Genomic DNA, 20135 nt, shown 5'->3' on the forward strand with positions numbered 1-20135 from the left:
TTTTATGGGGCGATTCATGGATCAAACACCTGGTGTGAATTTTGCTGTTAAGCTCCTTGTTAGAGAACAGCAAGTTGTGCAAAAAGTCCTGAAACATTGAGCAGTTGGACAGGAGCATTCAGAAGGTCAGAGGAGGTCACATTAAGTTCTCCTGTAAAGGTTGGAGGGTGTTTTAAGTTCATCCTAATATTTCACCCAGAAACCAAATATCCCACACTTTTTGTGAATAGTGTATACTGACGGCCCCTCCCCCACGGTATATATACTGATGGCCCCTCCCCCGCGGTATATATACTGATGGCCCCTCCCCCGCGGTATCTCATATATATAAAAATGAGTTTCTGTCTGTTCTTTATGCGGGACCAAACGACTGGACCGATCTTCACCAAATTTGGCACACAGGTACATCAGGTGTCCGGGATGGTTTTAGACCGGGTCTCAGCTCTCTAGGACTTACCGTTCCGGAGATATTCCCAAACAACGATCCACATTAGCCAATACAAGCCAGCAAGCCTTTCTCTTCAAATATCAACTGCCATAAACACAGTTTTACTCCAGGTTTCCATAACAACCCAGCCATTTTTCTTTACTGCTTAAAGGGGCAGGCACAGTGGAAGTCACTGTTATTAAAGGGGCGGACGCTATGAAGGTCCCTGTTAAAGGGGCGGCCACTGTGAAAGTCCCTGTTAAAGGGGCAGTCAGGGGCGGGCACTGTGGAGGTCACCGTTAAAGGGGCGGGCACTGTGGAGGTCACCGTTAAAGGGGCGGGCACTGTGGAGGTCACCGTTAAAGGGGAAACTGTCTATCTTTTTACGACACACGGAAACATAGAATTAAATAGATTAAATATACAGTTTACGAGCTGTATATACACCGATATCCCCTCCTACACAGTATATGATCTGTATATACACACTGATGGCCCCTCCCACACAGTATATGAGCTGTATATATACTGATGGCCCCTCCCCCACGGTATATATACTGACGGCACCTCCCCCGCAGTATACGAGCTGTATATACACTGACAGCGCCTTCCTCGCAGTATATATATACTGACTGCCTGTCCCCCGCAGTATACAAAATATATATATTACACACATACACTGACGACCTCTCCCCCGCAGTATACGATCTGTATATACACTGACGGCCCCTCCCCCGCAGCATACACAGTGAAGCACCGGAGTCACCAGGTGACAGTAGTTTATTACATATATTATATTACACGGTTTGGCGCGGTCGCCATCAGTTGGACAGGTGGAACGGCCGCTCATATTTCCCCTCTTTGATTAGCTTCTCTTTTCGGTCCTGTAGTAAGAGAGAAATAAGAGTGAGCAGAAGAGCTGACAATCTAATGCATCAAATATAGAGAACATCTAGATATACTTTCTCCATTCACATCCAGAGCTGCATCTAGAATTCTGTAGGCGTTTAGAATACATGACCCCTCTGCCGCACCCACTACACCCCCTGATATCCATTACTGGCGTCAGCTGGGACGTGTGAACGCAGCTCTGGTTGTGACTGGAGAACAGGATTGGGGTCAGACAGCAAATCAGAGAGAATGTGTCCAGTCCAGAGAATCCGGTGACTCCAGACTGACACATTGTAACAAACTATCAGCACAGCAGACACCAGTGCTGGCGCCGAGCCCTCCGACAGCTGGGGGTTTGGTACAATGTATCCAGTCTGGAGTCACAGGATTGTCTAGACTGGATACTACTGCAACAAACCCTCAGCTGTGAGGAGCATAAGATCAGGATAGATTTGCAGCCTCGGGGCATAAACCAGAATGTTCTCATTCACTGACAGCAAGCAGCAATCTTAAATCATTGAAAACAAAGTGTATTAGAAAGTTGCAGACCTGCGCCCCCAAATCTGACGTGAACCCCCAGACGATCACCAGGGGAGGGGGATCAGTGACAAACATGTAACACACAATGTCCCCACCGGGGGCGGCCATGACAGGTATGCACCACACAGGCCCCACCCACTGCGGAGAACAGGGCGGAGTCACGCTGGTAAATAACAGCAGGCCGCAGCGTCTTACCCGGTCATGTGAGATGAGACCATAGAAGAAGAAGAAGGGCCCCGCCGTCCACAGGAGCCCGAGCAGAGAGTTCTTGGGCATCGGCCGGAAGTTGGGGTAAATGTTATGATTCCGGGCGTACATCCAGCGGGTGATAGCGGGGTCCTCCTACAGAGGGCGAGAGGGTGAGTGCATAATCCCTGGGGCCCCACCATGTCTACTATGTGGCCCCCAGGAGCCTCCTCCTCACCACCATGTCTACTATGTGACCCCCAGGAGCCTCCTCCTCACCACCATGTCTACTATGTGGCCCCCAGGAGCCTCCTCCTCACCACCATGTCTACTATGTGGCCCCCAGGAGCCTCCTCCTCACCACCATGTCTACTATGTGGCCCCCAGGAGCCTCCTCCTCACCACGTCTACTATGTGGCCCCCAGGAGCCTCCTCCTCACCACCATATCTATTATGTGGCCCCCAGGAGCCTCCTCCTCACCACCATATCTATTATCTGGCCCCCAGGAGCCCCCTCCTCACCACCATGTCTATCATCTGGCCCCCAGGAGCCTCCACCTCACCACCATGTCTATCATCTGGCCCCCAGGAGCCTCCACCTCACCACCATGTCTATCATCTGGCCCCCAGGAGCCTCCATCTCACCACCATGTCTATCTGGCCCCCAGGAGCCTGCTCCTCACCACCATGTCTATCATCTGGCCCCCAGGAGCCTCCTCCTCACCACCATGTCTACTATGTGGCCCCCAGGAGCCTCCTCCTCACCACCATGTCTATTATCTGGCCCCCAGGAGCCCCCTCCTCACCACCATGTCTATTATCTGGCCCCCAGGAGCCCCCTCCTCACCATAATGCCTATTATGTGGCCCCCAGGAGCCCCTGCTCACCACCATGTCTATCATGTGGCCCCCCAGGAGCCCCTTTCTCACCACCATGTCTATTATGTGGCCCCCAGGAGCCCCCTCCTCACCATGTCTATTATGTGGCCCCCAGGAGCCCCCTCCTCACCACCATGTCTATTATGTGGCTCCCAGGAGACCCCTACTCACCACCATGTCTATTATGTGGCCCCAAGGAGCCCTTTGCTCACCACGTCTATCATGTAGCCCCCAGGAGCCCTTTTCTCACCACCATGTCTATTATGTGGCCCCCTCTTCATGTGGCCCCCAGGAGCCCCCTCCTCACCATCATGCCTATTATGTGGCCCCCAGGAGCCCCTGCTCACCACCATGCCGATCCTGTGCGGGTTGTTGAGCTTCAGCAGGTATTCCCTCTTGACCTGGGCTCTCAGGGCCTCCCTCTTCTCCTGCAGCCTCTTCTGCTCCAGGGTCTGGCCAAAGTACCGGGCCGGATCCAGCTCCGCGGGCCGGCTGGCCAGAGGACTCTCCTTGTATTCCGCCATGACACAAGGGCACTGCGTCCCGCTCAGCTTTATTGACAGATCCGGACAGAGACACAGCATGCACTACTTACGATCCCCACCAGAGGGAGAGACACTCGCTGCACTTAAAGCTTCAGACACCAGATGGCGCTTAAAATCCACACCATATATGAGTGTAATCTCATCAGCATTCCGGCCACCAGAGGGCGCAGAGCCAACACGTCATAAATGTAAACCCGCATAGCTGCCACCAGAGGGCGCAGTCAAAATGTTAGCAGTATAAATGCACAAAGCGGCCACCAGAGGGCGCAGAGCCAACACGGTATGAATGTAAACATTGCATAGCGGCCACCAGAGGGCGCAGAGCCAACACGGTATGAATGTAAACATGCATAGCGGCCACCAGAGGGCGCAGTCAAAATGTTATCAGTATAAATGCACAAAGCGGCCACCAGAGGGCGCAGAGCCAACACGTCACAAATGTAAACCCGCATAGCAGCCACCAGAGGGCGCAGTCAAAATGTTAGCAGTATAAATGCACAAAGCGGCCACCAGAGGGCGCAGAGCCAACACGTCACAAATGTAAACCCGCATAGCGACCACCAGAGGGAGCAGTCAATATTTTATCAGTATAAATGCACAAAGCGGCCACCAGAGGGCGCAGTCAAAATGTTAGCAGTATAAATGCACAAAGCGGCCACCAGAGGGCGCAGAGCCAACACGTCACAAATGTAAACCCGCATAGCGACCACCAGAGGGAGCAGTCAATATTTTATCAGTATAAATGCACAAAGCGGCCACCAGAGGGCGCAGTCAAAATGTTATCAGTATAAATGCACAAAGCGGCCACCAGAGGACGCAGAGCCAACACGGTATGAATGTAAACATGCATAGCGGCCACCAGAGGGCGCAGTCACCGCCAGGAATCAGAAAACCAGACTTTTCTTCACCATTTTCAAGATCTCTGCTTCTTGTCAGTGAATACGTAGCTTCCTGTTTAGGTTCCAAGACTAAACACCTGTACAGACATAAGTGCATCTAACAGCTGAAAGTCGTCTACAATTGTATTGAATCTAGACAAGGCTATTTTATGACAGCAAGCAGAGATCCTGAGAATATAGACAGTTATTAAGCTTTAAGTGTAGAAGATAGTGCAAGTGGGGGAGGAGACCTCGATTCACACCCACAGTCGTGGGGCAGCTGTGCACCCTCAGCGGCCTGTACTGTGGGGGGGCCCATGGGGGGAATGAGGGTCTGGATTTATTGAGGTGATGGGCACAAAGGGGTTAATGTAGTAGGATCCCTACAAGATGGCGGCAGCGGGCGGGTGACCCCAGATGCGGGCCCTTGGCTGTAGCGGTTTTCCTCCAGTACAGTATGTAAGTGTACAGTCAATAGGGCGTGCCCCCTGAGGCAGCGCCTCGCCCTCTCGCCCCAAGGGGGGAGGTGAAGTCACAACTTTACTTCATGTTCTTTTGTCTGATCTGAAAACAGCGAATTCGGGGAGGACGCCAAAAAATACAGCGATTAACCCCTCTGAGCCTGGAGCCGATGGGGTATCACACAGCGGAGGATTAGATACAGCAGAGAGTATCACACAGCAGAGGATTAGATACAGAAGAGAGTATCATACAGCAGAGAGTATCACAAAGGGGAAGATTAGATACAGCAGAGAGTATCACACAGGGGAGGAATTAGATACAGCAGAGAGCATCATAAGGGGAGTATTAGATACAGCAGAGAGTATCACCCAGAGGAGTATTAGATACAGCAGAGAATATATACAGCAGAAAGTACCACACAGTGGGGGGGGGGGGGTAGATACAGCAGAGAGTACCACACAGAGGACTAGATACAGCAGAGAGAATCAGACAGCAGAGGACTAGAAACAGCAGACTGTATCACACAGCGAAGGATTAGATACAGCAGAGAGTATAATACAGCAGAGGATTAGATACAGCAGAGTATCACACAGGGGAAGATTAGATACAGCAGAGAGTATCACACAACGGAGGATTAGATACAGCAGAAAGTACCACACATCGGGGGGTTAGATACAGCAGAGAGTATCACACAGGGGAGGATTAGATACAGCAGAGAGTATCACCCAGAGGAGTATTAGATACAGCAGAGAATATATACAGCAGAAAGTACCACACAGTGGGGGGGGGGGGGGGGGGGGGGAGGGTAGATACAGCAGAGAGTACCACACAGAGGAGGACTAGATACAGCAGAGAGTATCAGACAGCAGAGGACTAGAAACAGCAGACTGTATCACACAGCGAAGGATTAGATACAGCAGAGAGTATAATACAGCAGAGGATTAGATACAGCAGAGTATCACACAGGGGAAGATTAGATACAGCAGAGAGTATCACACAACGGAGGATTAGATACAGCAGAAAGTACCACACATCGGGGGGTTAGATACAGCAGAGAGTATCACACAGGGGAGGATTAGATACAGTAGAGAGTATCACATAGCAGAAGATTAGATACAGCAGAGAGTACCACACAGAAGAGGACTAGATACAGCAGAGAGTATCAGACAGCAGAGGACTAGATACAGCAGACTGTATCACACAGCCAAGGATTAGATACAGCAGAGAGTATAATACAGCAGAGGATTACATATAGCAAAGAGTATCACACAGCGGAGGATTAGATACAGCAGAGTATCACACAGGGGAAGATTAGATACAACAGAGAGTATCACACAGCGGAGTATTAGATACAGTAGAAAGTACCACACATCGGGGGGTTAGATACAGCAGAGAGTATCACACAGGGGAGGATTAGATACAGTAGAGAGTATCACATAGCAGAAGATTAGATACAGCAGACTCTATCACACAGCGAAGGATTAGATACAGCACATAGTACCACAAAGCACAGCGGACGATTAGATACAGAAGAGTGTATCACACAGTGGAGGATTAGATAAAGAGTTCAACAGCCATCACCCTGTCCATGGGGGTAGATATATGCATTGTACACGGGTGATGTATAGCAATATCTGTAATTATACACCAGCCCATTCTTGGACCTCATTTCGGGGCACACCTCAGGCGTAGTGCAGATGACTGCATCCCTCGATATTACAGATCACAACCGTCATCAGTGTGAGAACAACACAGAGACACTGTCCTACAGTCATCCTCTCCCCTGAAATGGCTGATAACAGGGGGCAATAGACTGTATTCTCCTGTCCTACAGTCATCCTCTCCCCTGAAATGGCTGATAACAGGGAGCAATAGACTGTATTCTCCTGTCCTACATTCATCCTCTCCTCTGAAATGGCTGATAACAGGGGGCAATAGACGGTATTCTCCTGTCCTACAGTCATCCTCTCCCCTGAAATGGCTAATAACAGGGGGCAATAGATTGTATTCTCCTGTCCTACAGTCATCCTCTCCCCTGAAATGGCTGATAACAGGGGGCAATAGATTGTATTCTCCTGTCCTACAGTCATCCTCCCCCCTGAAATGGCTGATAACAGGGGGCAATAGACTGTATTCTCCTGTCCTACAGTCATCCTCTCCTCTGAAATGGCTGATAACAGGGGGCAATAGACGGTATTCTCCTGTCCTACAGTCATCCTCTCCCCTGAAATGGCTGATAACAGGCGGCAATAGACTGTATTCTCCTGTCCTACAGTCATCCTCTCCCCTGAAATGGCTGATAACAGGGGGCAATAGACTGTATTCTCCTGTCCTACAGTCATCCTCTCCACTGAAATGGCAGATAACAGGGAGCAATAGATTGTATTCTCCTGTCCTACAGTCATCCTCTCCTCTGAAATGGCTGATAACAGGGGGCAATAGACGGTATTCTCCTGTCCTACAGTCATCCTCTCCTCTGAAATGGCTGATAACAGGGAGCAATAGACTGTATTCTCCTGTCCTACAGTCATCCTCTCCCCTGAAATGGCTGATAACAGGGGGCAATAGACTGTATTCTCCTGTCCTACAGTCATCCTCTCCACTGAAATGGCAGATAACAGGGAGCAATAGATTGTATTCTCCTGTCCTACAGTCATCATCTCCCCTGAAATGGCTGATAACAGTGAGCAATAGACTGTATTCTCCTGTCCTACAGTCATCCTCTCCCCTGAAATGGCTGATAACAGGGGGCAATAGACTGTATTCTCCTGTCCTACAGTCATCCTCTCCCCTGAAATGGCAGATAACAGGGAGCAATAGATTGTATTCTCCTGTCCTACAGTCATCCTCTCCCCTGAAATGGCTGATAACAGGGAGCAATAGACTGTATTCTCCTGTCCTACAGTCATCCTCTCCCCTGAAATGGCTGATAACAGGGGGCAATAGACTGTATTCTCCTGTCCTACAGTCATCCTCTCCCCTGAAATGGCTGATAACAGGGAGCAATAGACTGTATTCTCCTGTCCTACAGTCATCCTCTACCCTGAAATGGCTGATAACATGGGGCAATAGACTGTATTCTCCTGTCCTACAGTCATCCTCTCCCCTGAAATGGCTGATAACAGGGGGCAATAGACTGTATTCTCCTGTCCTACAGTCATCCTCTCCCCTGAAATGGCTGATAACAGGGGGCAATAGACTGTATTCTCCTGTCCTACAGTCATCCTCTGCCCTGAAATGGCTGATAACAGGGAGCAATAGATTGTATTCTCCTGTCCTACAGTCATCCTCTCCCCTGAAATGGCTGATAACAGGGAGCAATAGATTGTATTCTCCTGTCCTACAGTCATCCTCTACCTGAAATGGCTGATAACAGGGGGCAATAGACTGTATTCTCCTGTCCTACAGTCATCCTCTACCTGAAATGGATGATAACAGGGGGCAATAGACTGTATTCTCCTGTCCTACAGTCATCCTCTCCCCTGAAATGGCTGATAACAGGGGGCAATAGACAGTATTCTCCTGTCCTACAGTCATCCTCTCCCCTGAAATTGCTGATAACAGGGGAGCAATAGATTGTATTCTCCTGTCCTACAGTCATCCTCTCCCCTGAAATGGCTGATAACAGGGGGCAATAGACTGTATTCTCCTGTCCTACAGTCATCCTCTCCCCTGAAATGGCCTATAACAGGGGGCAATAGACTGTATTCTCCTGTCCTACAGTCATCCTCTCCCCTGAAATGGCTGATAACAGGGGACAATAGATTGTATTCTCCTGTCCTACAGTCATCATCTCCCCTGAAATGGCTGATAACAGGGGGCAATAGACTGTATTCTCCTGTCCTACAGTCATCCTCTCCTCTGAAATGGCTGATAACAAGGAGCAATAGACTGTATTCTCCTGTCCTACAGTCATCCTCTCCCCTGAAATGGCTGATAACAGGGGGCAATAGACTGTATTCTCCTGTCCTACAGTCGTCCTCTCCTCTGAAATGGCTGATAACAGGGAGCAATAGACTGTATTCTCCTGTCCTACAGTCATCCTCTCCCCTGAAATGGCTGATAACAGGGGGCAATAGACTGTATTCTCCTGTCCTACAGTCATCCTCTCCCCTGAAATGGCTGATAACAGGGGGCAATAGACTGTATTCTCCTGTCCTACAGTCATCCTCTCCCCTGAAATGGCTGATAACAGGGGGCAATAGACTGTATTCTCCTGTCCTACAGTCATCCTCTCCCCTGAAATGGCTGATAACAGGGGGCAATAGATTGTATTCTCCTGTCCTACAGTCATCCTCTCCTCTGAAATGGCTGATAACAGGGAGCAATAGACTGTATTCTCCTGTCCTACAGTCATCCTCTCCCCTGAAATGGCTGATAACAGGGGGCAATAGACTGTATTCTCCTGTCCTACAGTCATCCTCTCCCCTGAAATGGCTGATAACAGGGGGCAATAGACTGTATTCTCCTGTCCTACAGTCATCCTCTCCCCTGAAATGGCTGATAACAGGGGGCAATAGACTGTATTCTCCTGTCCTACAGTCATCCTCTCCCCTGAAATGGCTGATAACAGGGGGCAATAGACTGTATTCTCCTGTCCTACAGTCATCCTCTCCCCTGAAATGGCTGATAACAGGGGACAATAGATTGTATTCTCCTGTCCTACAGTCATCATCTCCCCTGAAATGGCTGATAACAGGGGGCAATAGACTGTATTCTCCTGTCCTACAGTCATCCTCTCCTCTGAAATGGCTGATAACAAGGAGCAATAGACTGTATTCTCCTGTCCTACAGTCATCCTCTCCCCTGAAATGGCTGATAACAGGGGGCAATAGACTGAATTCTCCTGTCCTACAGTCATCCTCTCACCTGAAATGGCTGAAAACAAGGAGCAATAGACTGTATTCTCCTGTCCTACAGTCATCCTCTCCCATGAAATGGCTGATAACAGGGGGCAATAGACTGTATTCTCCTGTCCTACAGTCGTCCTCTCCTCTGAAATGGCTGATAACAGGGAGCAATAGACTGTATTCTCCTGTCCTACAGTCATCCTCTCCCCTGAAATGGCTGATAACAGGGGGCAATAGACTGTATTCTCCTGTCCTACAGTCATCCTCTCCCCTGAAATGGCTGATAACAGGGGGCAATAGACTGTATTCTCCTGTCCTACAGTCATCCTCTCCCCTGAAATGGCTGATAACAGGGGACAATAGATTGTATTCTCCTGTCCTACAGTCATCATCTCCCCTGAAATGGCTGATAACAGGGGGCAATAGACTGTATTCTCCTGTCCTACAGTCATCCTCTCCCCTGAAATGGCTGATAACAGGGGGCAATAGACTGTATTCTCCTGTCCTACAGTCGTCCTCTCCTCTGAAATGGCTGATAACAGGGAGCAATAGACTGTATTCTCCTGTCCTACAGTCATCCTCTCCCCTGAAATGGCTGATAACAGGGGGCAATAGACTGTATTCTCCTGTCCTACAGTCATCCTCTCCCCTGAAATGGCTGATAACAGGGGGCAATAGACTGTATTCTCCTGTCCTACAGTCATCCTCTCCCCTGAAATGGCTGATAACAGGGGGCAATAGACTGTATTCTCCTGTCCTACAGTCATCCTCTCCCCTGAAATGGCTGATAACAGGGGGCAATAGAATGTATTCTCCTGTCCTACAGTCATCCTCTCCTCTGAAATGGCTGATAACAGGGAGCAATAGACTGTATTCTCCTGTCCTACAGTCATCCTCTCCCCTGAAATGGCTGATAACAGGGGGCAATAGACTGTATTCTCCTGTCCTACAGTCATCCTCTCCCCTGAAATGGCTGATAACAGGGGGCAATAGACTGTATTCTCCTGTCCTACAGTCATCCTCTCCCCTGAAATGGCTGATAACAGGGGGCAATAGACTGTATTCTCCTGTCCTACAGTCATCCTCTCCCCTGAAATGGCTGATAACAGGGGGCAATAGACTGTATTCTCCTGTCCTACAGTCATCCTCTCCCCTGAAATGGCTGATAACAGGGGACAATAGATTGTATTCTCCTGTCCTACAGTCATCATCTCCCCTGAAATGGCTGATAACAGGGGGCAATAGACTGTATTCTCCTGTCCTACAGTCATCCTCTCCTCTGAAATGGCTGATAACAAGGAGCAATAGACTGTATTCTCCTGTCCTACAGTCATCCTCTCCCCTGAAATGGCTGATAACAGGGGGCAATAGACTGAATTCTCCTGTCCTACAGTCATCCTCTCACCTGAAATGGCTGAAAACAAGGAGCAATAGACTGTATTCTCCTGTCCTACAGTCATCCTCTCCCATGAAATGGCTGATAACAGGGGGCAATAGACTGTATTCTCCTGTCCTACAGTCGTCCTCTCCTCTGAAATGGCTGATAACAGGGAGCAATAGACTGTATTCTCCTGTCCTACAGTCATCCTCTCCCCTGAAATGGCTGATAACAGGGGGCAATAGACTGTATTCTCCTGTCCTACAGTCATCCTCTCCCCTGAAATGGCTGATAACAGGGGGCAATAGACTGTATTCTCCTGTCCTACAGTCATCCTCTCCCCTGAAATGGCTGATAACAGGGGGCAATAGACTGTATTCTCCTGTCCTACAGTCATCCTCTCCCCTGAAATGGCTGATAACAGGGGGCAATAGATTGTATTCTCCTGTCCTACAGTCATCCTCTCCTCTGAAATGGCTGATAACAGGGAGCAATAGACTGTATTCTCCTGTCCTACAGTCATCCTCTCCCCTGAAATGGCTGATAACAGGGGGCAATAGACTGTATTCTCCTGTCCTACAGTCATCCTCTCCCCTGAAATGGCTGATAACAGGGGGCAATAGACTGTATTCTCCTGTCCTACAGTCATCCTCTCCCCTGAAATGGCTGATAACAGGGGGCAATAGACTGTATTCTCCTGTCCTACAGTCATCCTCTCCCCTGAAATGGCTGATAACAGGGGGCAATAGACTGTATTCTCCTGTCCTACAGTCATCCTCTCCACTGAAATGGCTGATAACAGAGGACAATAGATTGTATTCTCCTGTCCTACAGTCATCATCTCCACTGAAATGGCTGATAACAGGGGGCAATAGACTGTATTCTCCTGTCCTACAGTCATCCTCTCCTCTGAAATGGCTGATAACAAGGAGCAATAGACTGTATTCTCCTTTCCTACAGTCATCCTCTCCCCTGAAATGGCTGATAACAGGGGGCAATAGACTGAATTCTCCTGTCCTACAGTCATCCTCTCACCTGAAATGGCTGATAACAGGGAGCAATAGACTGTATTCTCCTGTCCTACAGTCATCCTCCCCCCTGAAATGGCTGATAACAGGGGGCAATAGACTGTATTCTCCTGTCCTACAGTCATCCTCTCCCCTGAAATGGCTGATAACAGGGGGCAATAGACTGTATTCTCCTGTCCTACAGTCATCCTCTCCTCTGAACTGGCTGATAACAAGGAGCAATAGACTGTATTCTCCTGTCCTACAGTCATCCTCTCCCCTGAAATGGCTGATAACAGGGGGCAATAGACTGAATTCTCCTGTCCTACAGTCATCCTCTCACCTGAAATGGCTGATAACAGGGAGCAATAGACTGTATTCTCCTGTCCTACAGTCATCCTCTCCCCTGAAATGGCTGATAACAGGGGGCAATAGACTGTATTCTCCTGTCCTACAGTCATCCTCTCCACTGAAATGGCTGATAACAGGGGGCAATAGACTGTATTCTCCTGTCCTACAGTCATCCTCTCCACTGAAATGGCTGATAACAGGGAGCAATAGACTGTATTCTCCTGTCCTACAGTCATCCTCTCCCCTGAACTGGCTGATAACAGGGGGCAATAGACTGTATTCTCCTGTCCTACAGTCATCCTCTCCACTGAAATGGCTGATAACAGGGGGCAATAGACTGTATTCTCCTGTCCTACAGTCATCCTCTCCCCTGAAATGGCTGATAACAGGGGCAATAGTCTGTATTCTCCTGTCCTACAGTCATCCTCTCCCCTGAAATGGCTGATAACAAGGGGCAATAGTCTGTATTCTCCTGTCCTACAGTCATCCTCTCCACTGAAATGGCTGATAACAGGGGGCAATAGACTGTATTCTCCTGTCCTACAGTCATCCTCTCCCCTAAAAATGGCTGATAACAGGGGGCAATAGATTGTATTCTCCTGTCCTACAGTCATCCTCTCCCTTGAAATGGCTGATAACAGGGAGCAATAGACTGTATTCTCCTGTCCTACAGTCATCCTCTACCCTGAAATGGCTGATAAAAGGGAGCAATAGACTGTATTCTTCTGTCCTACAGTCATCCTCTCCCCTGAAATGGCTGATAACAGGGGGCAATAGACTGTATTCTCCTGTCCTACAGTCATCCTCTCCCCTGAAATGGCTGATAACAGGGAGCAATAGACTGTATTCTCCTGTCCTACAGTCGTCTCCCCTGAAATGGCTGATAACAAGGAGCAATAGACTGTATTCTCCTGTCCTACAGTCATCCTCTCCCCTGACATGGCTGATAACAGGGAGCAATAGACTGTATTCTCCTGTCCTACAGTCATCGTCTCCCCTAAAAATGGCTGATAAAAAGGAGCAATAGATTGTATTCTCCTGTCCTACAGTCATCCTCTCCCTTGAAATGGCTGATAACAGGGAGCAATAGACTGTATTCTCCTGTCCTACAGTCATCCTCTCCCCTGAAATGGCTGATAACCGGGAGCAATAGACTGTATTCTCCTGTCCTACAGTCATCCTCTCCCTTGAAATGGCTGATAACAGGGAGCAATAGACTGTATTCTCCTGTCCTACAGTCATCCTCTCCCCTGACATGGCTGATAACAGGGAGCAATAGACTGTATTCTCCTGTCCTACAGTCATCGTCTCGCCTAAAAATGGCTGATAAAAAGGAGCAATAGATTGTATTCTCCTGTCCTACAGTCATCCTCTCCCTTGAAATGGCTGATAACAGGGGGCAATAGACTGTATTCTCCTGTCCTACAGTCATCCTCTCCTCTGAAATGGCTGATAACAGGGGGCAATAGATTGTATTCTCCTGTCCTACAGTCATCCTCTCCCCTGAAATGGCTGATAACAAGGAGCAATAGATTGTATTCTCCTGTCCTACAGTCATCCTCTCCTCTAAAATGGCTGATAACAGGGGGCAATAGATTGTATTCTCCTGTCCTACAGTCATCCTCTCCCCTGAAATGGCTGATAAAAGGGGGCAATAGACTGTATTCTCCTGTCCTACAGTCCTCTCCCCTGAAATGGCTGATAACAAGGAGCAATAGACTGTATTCTCCTGTCCTACAGTCATCCTCTCCCCTAAAAATGGCTGATAAAAAAGGAGCAATAGATTGTATTCTCCTGTCCTACAGTCATCCTCTCCCTTGAAATGGCTGATAACAGGGGGCAATAGACTGTATTCTCCTGTCCTACAGTCATCCTCTCCCCTGAAATGGCTGATAACAAGGAGCAATAGATTGTATTCTCCTGTCCTACAGTCATCCTCTCCCCTGTAATGGCTGATAACGGGGGGCAATAGATTGTATTCTCCTGTCCTACAGTCATCCTCTCCCCTGAAATGGCTGATAACAGGGAGCAATAGATTGTATTCTCCTGTCCTACAGTCATCCTATACCCTGAAATGGCTGATAACAGGGGGCAATAGACTGTATTCTCCTGTCCTACAGTCATCCTCTCCCCTGAAATGGCTGATAACAAGGAGCAATAGATTGTATTCTCCTGTCCTACAGTCATCCTCTCCCCTGTAATGGCTGATAACGGGGGGCAATAGATTGTATTCTCCTGTCCTACAGTCATCCTCTCCCCTGAAATGGCTGATAACAGGGAGCAATAGATTGTATTCTCCTGTCCTACAGTCATCCTCTCCCCTGAAATGGCTGATAACAGGGGACAATAGACTGTATTCTCCTGTCCTACAGTCATCCTCTCCCCTGAAATGGCTGATAACAGGGAGCAATAGATTGTATTCTCCTGTCCTACAGTCATCCTCTCCACCGAAATGTCGGATAATGAGGAGCAATAGACTGTATTCTCCTGTCCTACAGTCATCCTCTCCCCTGAAATAGATGATAACAGGGGGCAATAGACTGTATTCTCCTGTCCTAAAGTCACGCTCTCCCCTGAAATGGCTGATAACAGGGGGCAATAGACTGTATTCTCCTGTCCTACAGTCATCCTCTCCCCTGAAATAGATGATAACAGGGGCAATAGATTGTATTCTCCTGTCCTACAGTCATCCTCTCCCCTGAAATGGCTGATAACAGGGGGCAATAGACTGTATTCTCCTGTCCTACAGTCATCCTCCCCCCTGAAATGGCTGATAACAGGGGGCAATAGACTGTATTCTCCTATCCTACAGTCATCCTCTCCCCTGAAATGGCTGATAACAGGGAGCAATAGACTGTATTCTCCTTTCCTACAGTCATCCTCTCCCCTGAAATGGCTGATAACAGGAGGCAATAGACTGTATTCTCCTGTCCTACAGTCATCCTCTCCCCTGAAATGGCTGATAACAGGGGGCAATAGACTGTATTCTCCTGTCCTACAGTCATCCTCTCCTCTGAAATGGCTGATAACATGGGGAAATAGACTGTATTCTCCTGTCATAAAGTCATCCTCTCCCCTGAAATGGCTGATAACAGGGGGCAATAGACTGTATTCTACTGTCCTACAGTCATCCTCTCCCTTGAAATGGCTGATAACAGGGAGCAATAGACTGTATTCTCCTGTCCTACAGTCATCCTCCCCCCTGAAATGGCTGATAACAGGGGGCAATAGACTGTATTCTCCTGTCCTACAGTCATCCTCTCCCCTGAAATGGCTGATAACAGGGGGCAATAGATTGTATTCTCCTGTCCTACAGTCATCCTCCCCCCTGAAATGGCTGATAACAGAGAGCAATAGACTGTATTCTCCTGTCCTACAGTCATCCTCTCCCCTGAAATGGCTGATAACAAGGAGCAATAGACTGTATTCTCCTGTCCTACAGTCATCCTCTCCCCTGAAATGGCTGATAACAGGGGGCAATAGACTGTATTCTCCTGTCCTACAGTCATCCTCTCCCCTGAAATGGCTGATAACAGGGGGCAATAGACTGTATTCTCCTGTCCTACAGTCATCCTCTACCTGAAATGGCTGATAACAGGGGCAATAGACTGTATTCTCCTGTCCTACAGTCATCCTCTCCCCTGAAATGGCTGATAACAGGGAGCAATAGACTGTATTCTCCTGTCCTACAGTCATCCTCCCCCCTGAAATGGCTGATAACAGGGGGCAATAGACTGTATTCTCCTGTCCTACAGTCATCCTGTACCCCTGAAATGGCTGATAACAGAGAGCAATAGACTGTATTCTCCTGTCCTACAGTCATCCTCTCCCCTGAAATAGCTGATAACAGGGGGCAATAGATTGTATTCTCCTGTCCTACAGTCATCCTCCCCCCTGAAATGGCTGATAACAGAGAGCAATAGACTGTATTCTCCTGTCCTACAGTCATCCTCTCCCCTGAAATGTCTGATAACAGGGGGCAATAGATTGTATTCTCCTGTCCTACAGTCATCCTCTACCCTGAAATGGCTGATAACAGGGGGCAATAGACTGTATTCTCCTGTCCTACAGTCATCCTCTCCCCTGAAATGGCTGATAACAGGGGACAATAGACTGTATTCTCCTGTCCTACAGTCATCCTCTCCCCTGAAATGGCTGATAACAGGGGGCAATAGATTGTATTCTCCTGTTCTACAGTCATCCTCTCCCCTGAAATGGCTGATAACAGGGGGCAATAGATTGTATTCTCCTGTTCTACAGTCATCCTCTCCCCTGAAATGTCTGATAACAGAGGGCAATAGACTGTATTCTCCTGTCCTACAGTCATCCTCTCCCCTGAAATGGCTGATAACAGGGAGCAATAGATTGTATTCTCCTGTCCTACAGTCATCCTCTCCCCTGAAATGTCTGATAACAGGGGGCAATAGATTGTATTCTCCTGTCCTACAGTCATCCTCTACCCTGAAATGGCTGATAACAGGGGGCAATAGACTGTATTCTCCTGTCCTACAGTCATCCTCTCCCCTGAAATGGCTGATAACAGGGGGCAATAGATTGTATTCTCCTGTCCTACAGTCATCATCTCCCCTGAAATGGCTGATAACAGGGGGCAATAGACTGTATTCTCCTGTCCTACAGTCATCCTCTCCCCTGAAATGGCTGATAACAGGGGGCAATAGACTGCATTCTCCTGTCCTACAGTCATACTCTCCCCTGAAAAGGCTGATAACAGGAAGCAATAAACTGTATTCTCCTGTCCTACAGTCATCCTCTCCACGGCCTTAAATGGCTGATAACAGGAAGCAATAGACTGTATTTTCCTGTCCTACAGTCATCCTCTCCCCTGAAATGGCTGATAACAGGTATAATAGACTGTATTCTCCTGTCCTACAGTCATCCCTCTCCCCTAAAATGGCTGATAACAGGGGTCAATAGACTGTATTCTCCTGTCCTACAGTCTCCCCCCCCCCCCCTGAAAAGGCTGATAACAGGGGGCAATAGACTGTATTCTCCTGTCCTACAGTCATCATCTCCCCCCTGAAATGGCTGATAACAGGGAGCAATAGACTGTATTCTCCTGTCCTACAGTCATCCTCTCCCCCCTGAAATGGCTGATAACAGGGGGCAATAGACTGTATTCTCCTGTCCTACAGTCATCCTCTCCTCTGAAATGTCTGAAACAGGAAGCAATAGACTGTATTCTCCTGTCCTACAGTCATCTTCTACCCTGAAATGGCTGATAACAGGGAGCAATAGACTGTATTCTCCTGTCCTACAGTCATCCTCTCCCCTGAAATGGCTGATAACAGGGAGCAATAGATTGTATTCTCCTGTACTACAGTCATCCTCTCCCCTGAAATGGCTGATAACAGGGGGCAATAGATTGTATTCTCCTGTCCTACAGTCATCCTCTCCTCTGAAATGGCTGATAACAGGGGCAATAGACTGTATTCTACTGTCCTACAGTCATCCTCTCCCCTGAAATGGCTGATAACAGGGGGCAATAGACTGTATTCTCCTGTCCTACAGTCATCCTGTCCCCTGAAATGGCTGATAACAGGGGGCAATAGACTGTATTCTCCTGTCCTACAGTCATACTCTCCCCTGAAATGGCTGATAAAAGGGGGCAATAGACTGTATTCTCCTGTCCTACAGTCATCCTCTCCCCTGAAATGGCTGATAACAGGGGGCAATAGACTGTATTCTCCTGTCCTACAGTCATCCTGTCCCCTGAAATGGCTGATAACAGGGGGCAATAGACTGTATTCTCCTGTCCTACAGTCATACTCTCCCCTGAAATGGCTGATAAAAGGGGGCAATAGACTGTATTCTCCTGTCCTACAGTCATCCTCTCCCCTGAAATGGCTGATAACAGGGGGCAATAGACTGTATTCTCCTGTCCTACAGTCATCCTCTCCCCTGAAATTTCTGATAACAGGGAGCAATAGACTGTATTCTCCTGTCCTACATTCCTCCTCTCCCCTGAAATGGCTGATAACAGGGAGCAATAGATTGTATTCTCCTGTCCTACAGTCATCCTCTCCCCTGAAATGGCTGATAACAGGGGGCAATAGACTGTATTCTCCTGTCCTACAGTCATCCTCTCCCCTGAAATGGCTGATAACAGGGGGCAATAGACTGTATTCTCCTGTCTTACAGTCATCCTCTCCCCTGAAATGGCTGATAACAGGGGGCAATAGACTGTATTCTCCTGTCCTACAGTCATCCTCTCCCCTGAAATGGCTGATAACAGGGGGCAATAGACTGTATTCTCCTGTCCTACAGTCGTCTCCCATGAAATGGCTGATAACAAGGAGCAATAGAAAGTATTCTCCTGTCCTACAGTCATCCTCTCCCCTGAAATGGCTGATAACAGGGGGCAATAGATTGTATTCTCCTGTCCTACAGTCATCCTCTCCCCTGAAATGGCTGATAACAGGGAGCAATAGACTGTATTCTCCTGTCCTACAGTCATCCTCTCCCCTGAAATGGCTGATAACAGGGGGCAATAGATTGTATTCTCCTGTCCTACAGTCATCCTCTCCCCTGAAATGGCTGATAACAGGGAGCAATAGACTGTATTCTCCTGTCCTACAGTCTCCCCCCCCCCCTGAAATGGCTGATAACAGGGGGCAATAGACTGTATTCTCCTGTCCTACAGTCATCCTCTCCCCTGAAATGGCTGATAACAGGGGGCAATAGACTGTATTCTCCTGTCCTACAGTCATCCTCTCCCCTGAAATGGCTGATAACAGGGGGCAATAGATTGTATTCTCCTGTCCTACAGTAATCCTCTCCCCTGAAATGGCTGATAACAGGGGTCAATAGACTGTATTCTCCTGTCCTACAGTCATCCTCTCCCCTGAAATGGCTGATAACAGGCAGCAATAGACTGTATTCTCCTGTCCTACAGTCATCCTCTCTCCTGAAATGGCTGATAACAGGGGGCAATAGATTGTATTCTCCTGTCATACAGTCATCCTCTCCTCTGAAATGGCTGATAACAGGGAGCAATAGATTGTATTCTCCTGTCCTACAGTCATCCTCTCCCCTGAAATGGCTGATAACAGGAAGCAATAGATTGTATTCTCCTGTCATACAGTCATCCTCTCCCCTGAAATGGCTGATAACAGGGGGCAATAGACTGTATTCTCCTGTCCTACAGCCATCCTCTCCCCTGAAATGGCTGATAACAGGGGCAATAGATTGTATTCTCCTGTCCTACAGTCATCCTCTTTCCTGAAATGGCTGATAACAGGGAGCAATAGACTGTATTCTCCTGTCCTACAGTCATCCTCTCCCCTGAAATGGCTGATAACAGGGGGCAATAGACTGTATTCTCCTGTCCTACAGTCACCCCCCCCCTGAAATGGCTGATAACAGGGGGCAATAGACTGTATTCTCCTGTCCTACAGTCACCCCCCCCCCTGAAATGGCAGATAACAGGGGCAATAGATTGTATTCTCCTGTCCTACAGTCATCCTCTCCCCTGAAATGGCTGATAACAGAGGGCAATGGACTGTATTCTCCTGTCCTACAGTCATCCTCTCCCCTGAAATGGCTGATAACAGGGGGCAATAGACTGTATTCTCCTGTCCTACAGTCATCCTCTCCCCTGAAATGGCTGATAACACAGGGCAATAGATTGTATTCTCCTGTCCTACATTCATCCTCTCCCCTGAAATGGCTGATAACAGGGGGCAATAGACTGTATTCTCCTGTCCTACAGTCATCCTCTCCTC

The 20135-nt window shown here is 48.5% G+C and overlaps 1 protein-coding gene across 1 annotated transcript; it reads right to left on the bottom strand.

Moving 5' to 3' along the window:
• Nucleotides 1–1189: 1189 nt before the first annotated feature.
• NDUFB4 (NADH:ubiquinone oxidoreductase subunit B4) lies at nucleotides 1190–3490 on the bottom strand. The gene is made up of 3 exons (XM_040421733.1): nucleotides 3270–3490; nucleotides 2054–2200; nucleotides 1190–1311 (listed from the first exon to the last, which is right to left on the bottom strand). The coding sequence occupies exons 1-3, from the start codon at nucleotides 3444–3446 to the stop codon at nucleotides 1249–1251; spliced, it is 387 nt and encodes a 128-aa protein (XP_040277667.1). The 5' UTR covers nucleotides 3447–3490; the 3' UTR covers nucleotides 1190–1248.
• Between the last annotated feature and the right edge of the window lie 16645 nt (nucleotides 3491–20135).

The sequence above is a fragment of the Bufo bufo genome, chromosome 3 (assembly GCF_905171765.1).
Source record: "Bufo bufo chromosome 3, aBufBuf1.1, whole genome shotgun sequence".
Classification (NCBI taxonomy): Eukaryota; Metazoa; Chordata; class Amphibia; order Anura; family Bufonidae; genus Bufo; species Bufo bufo.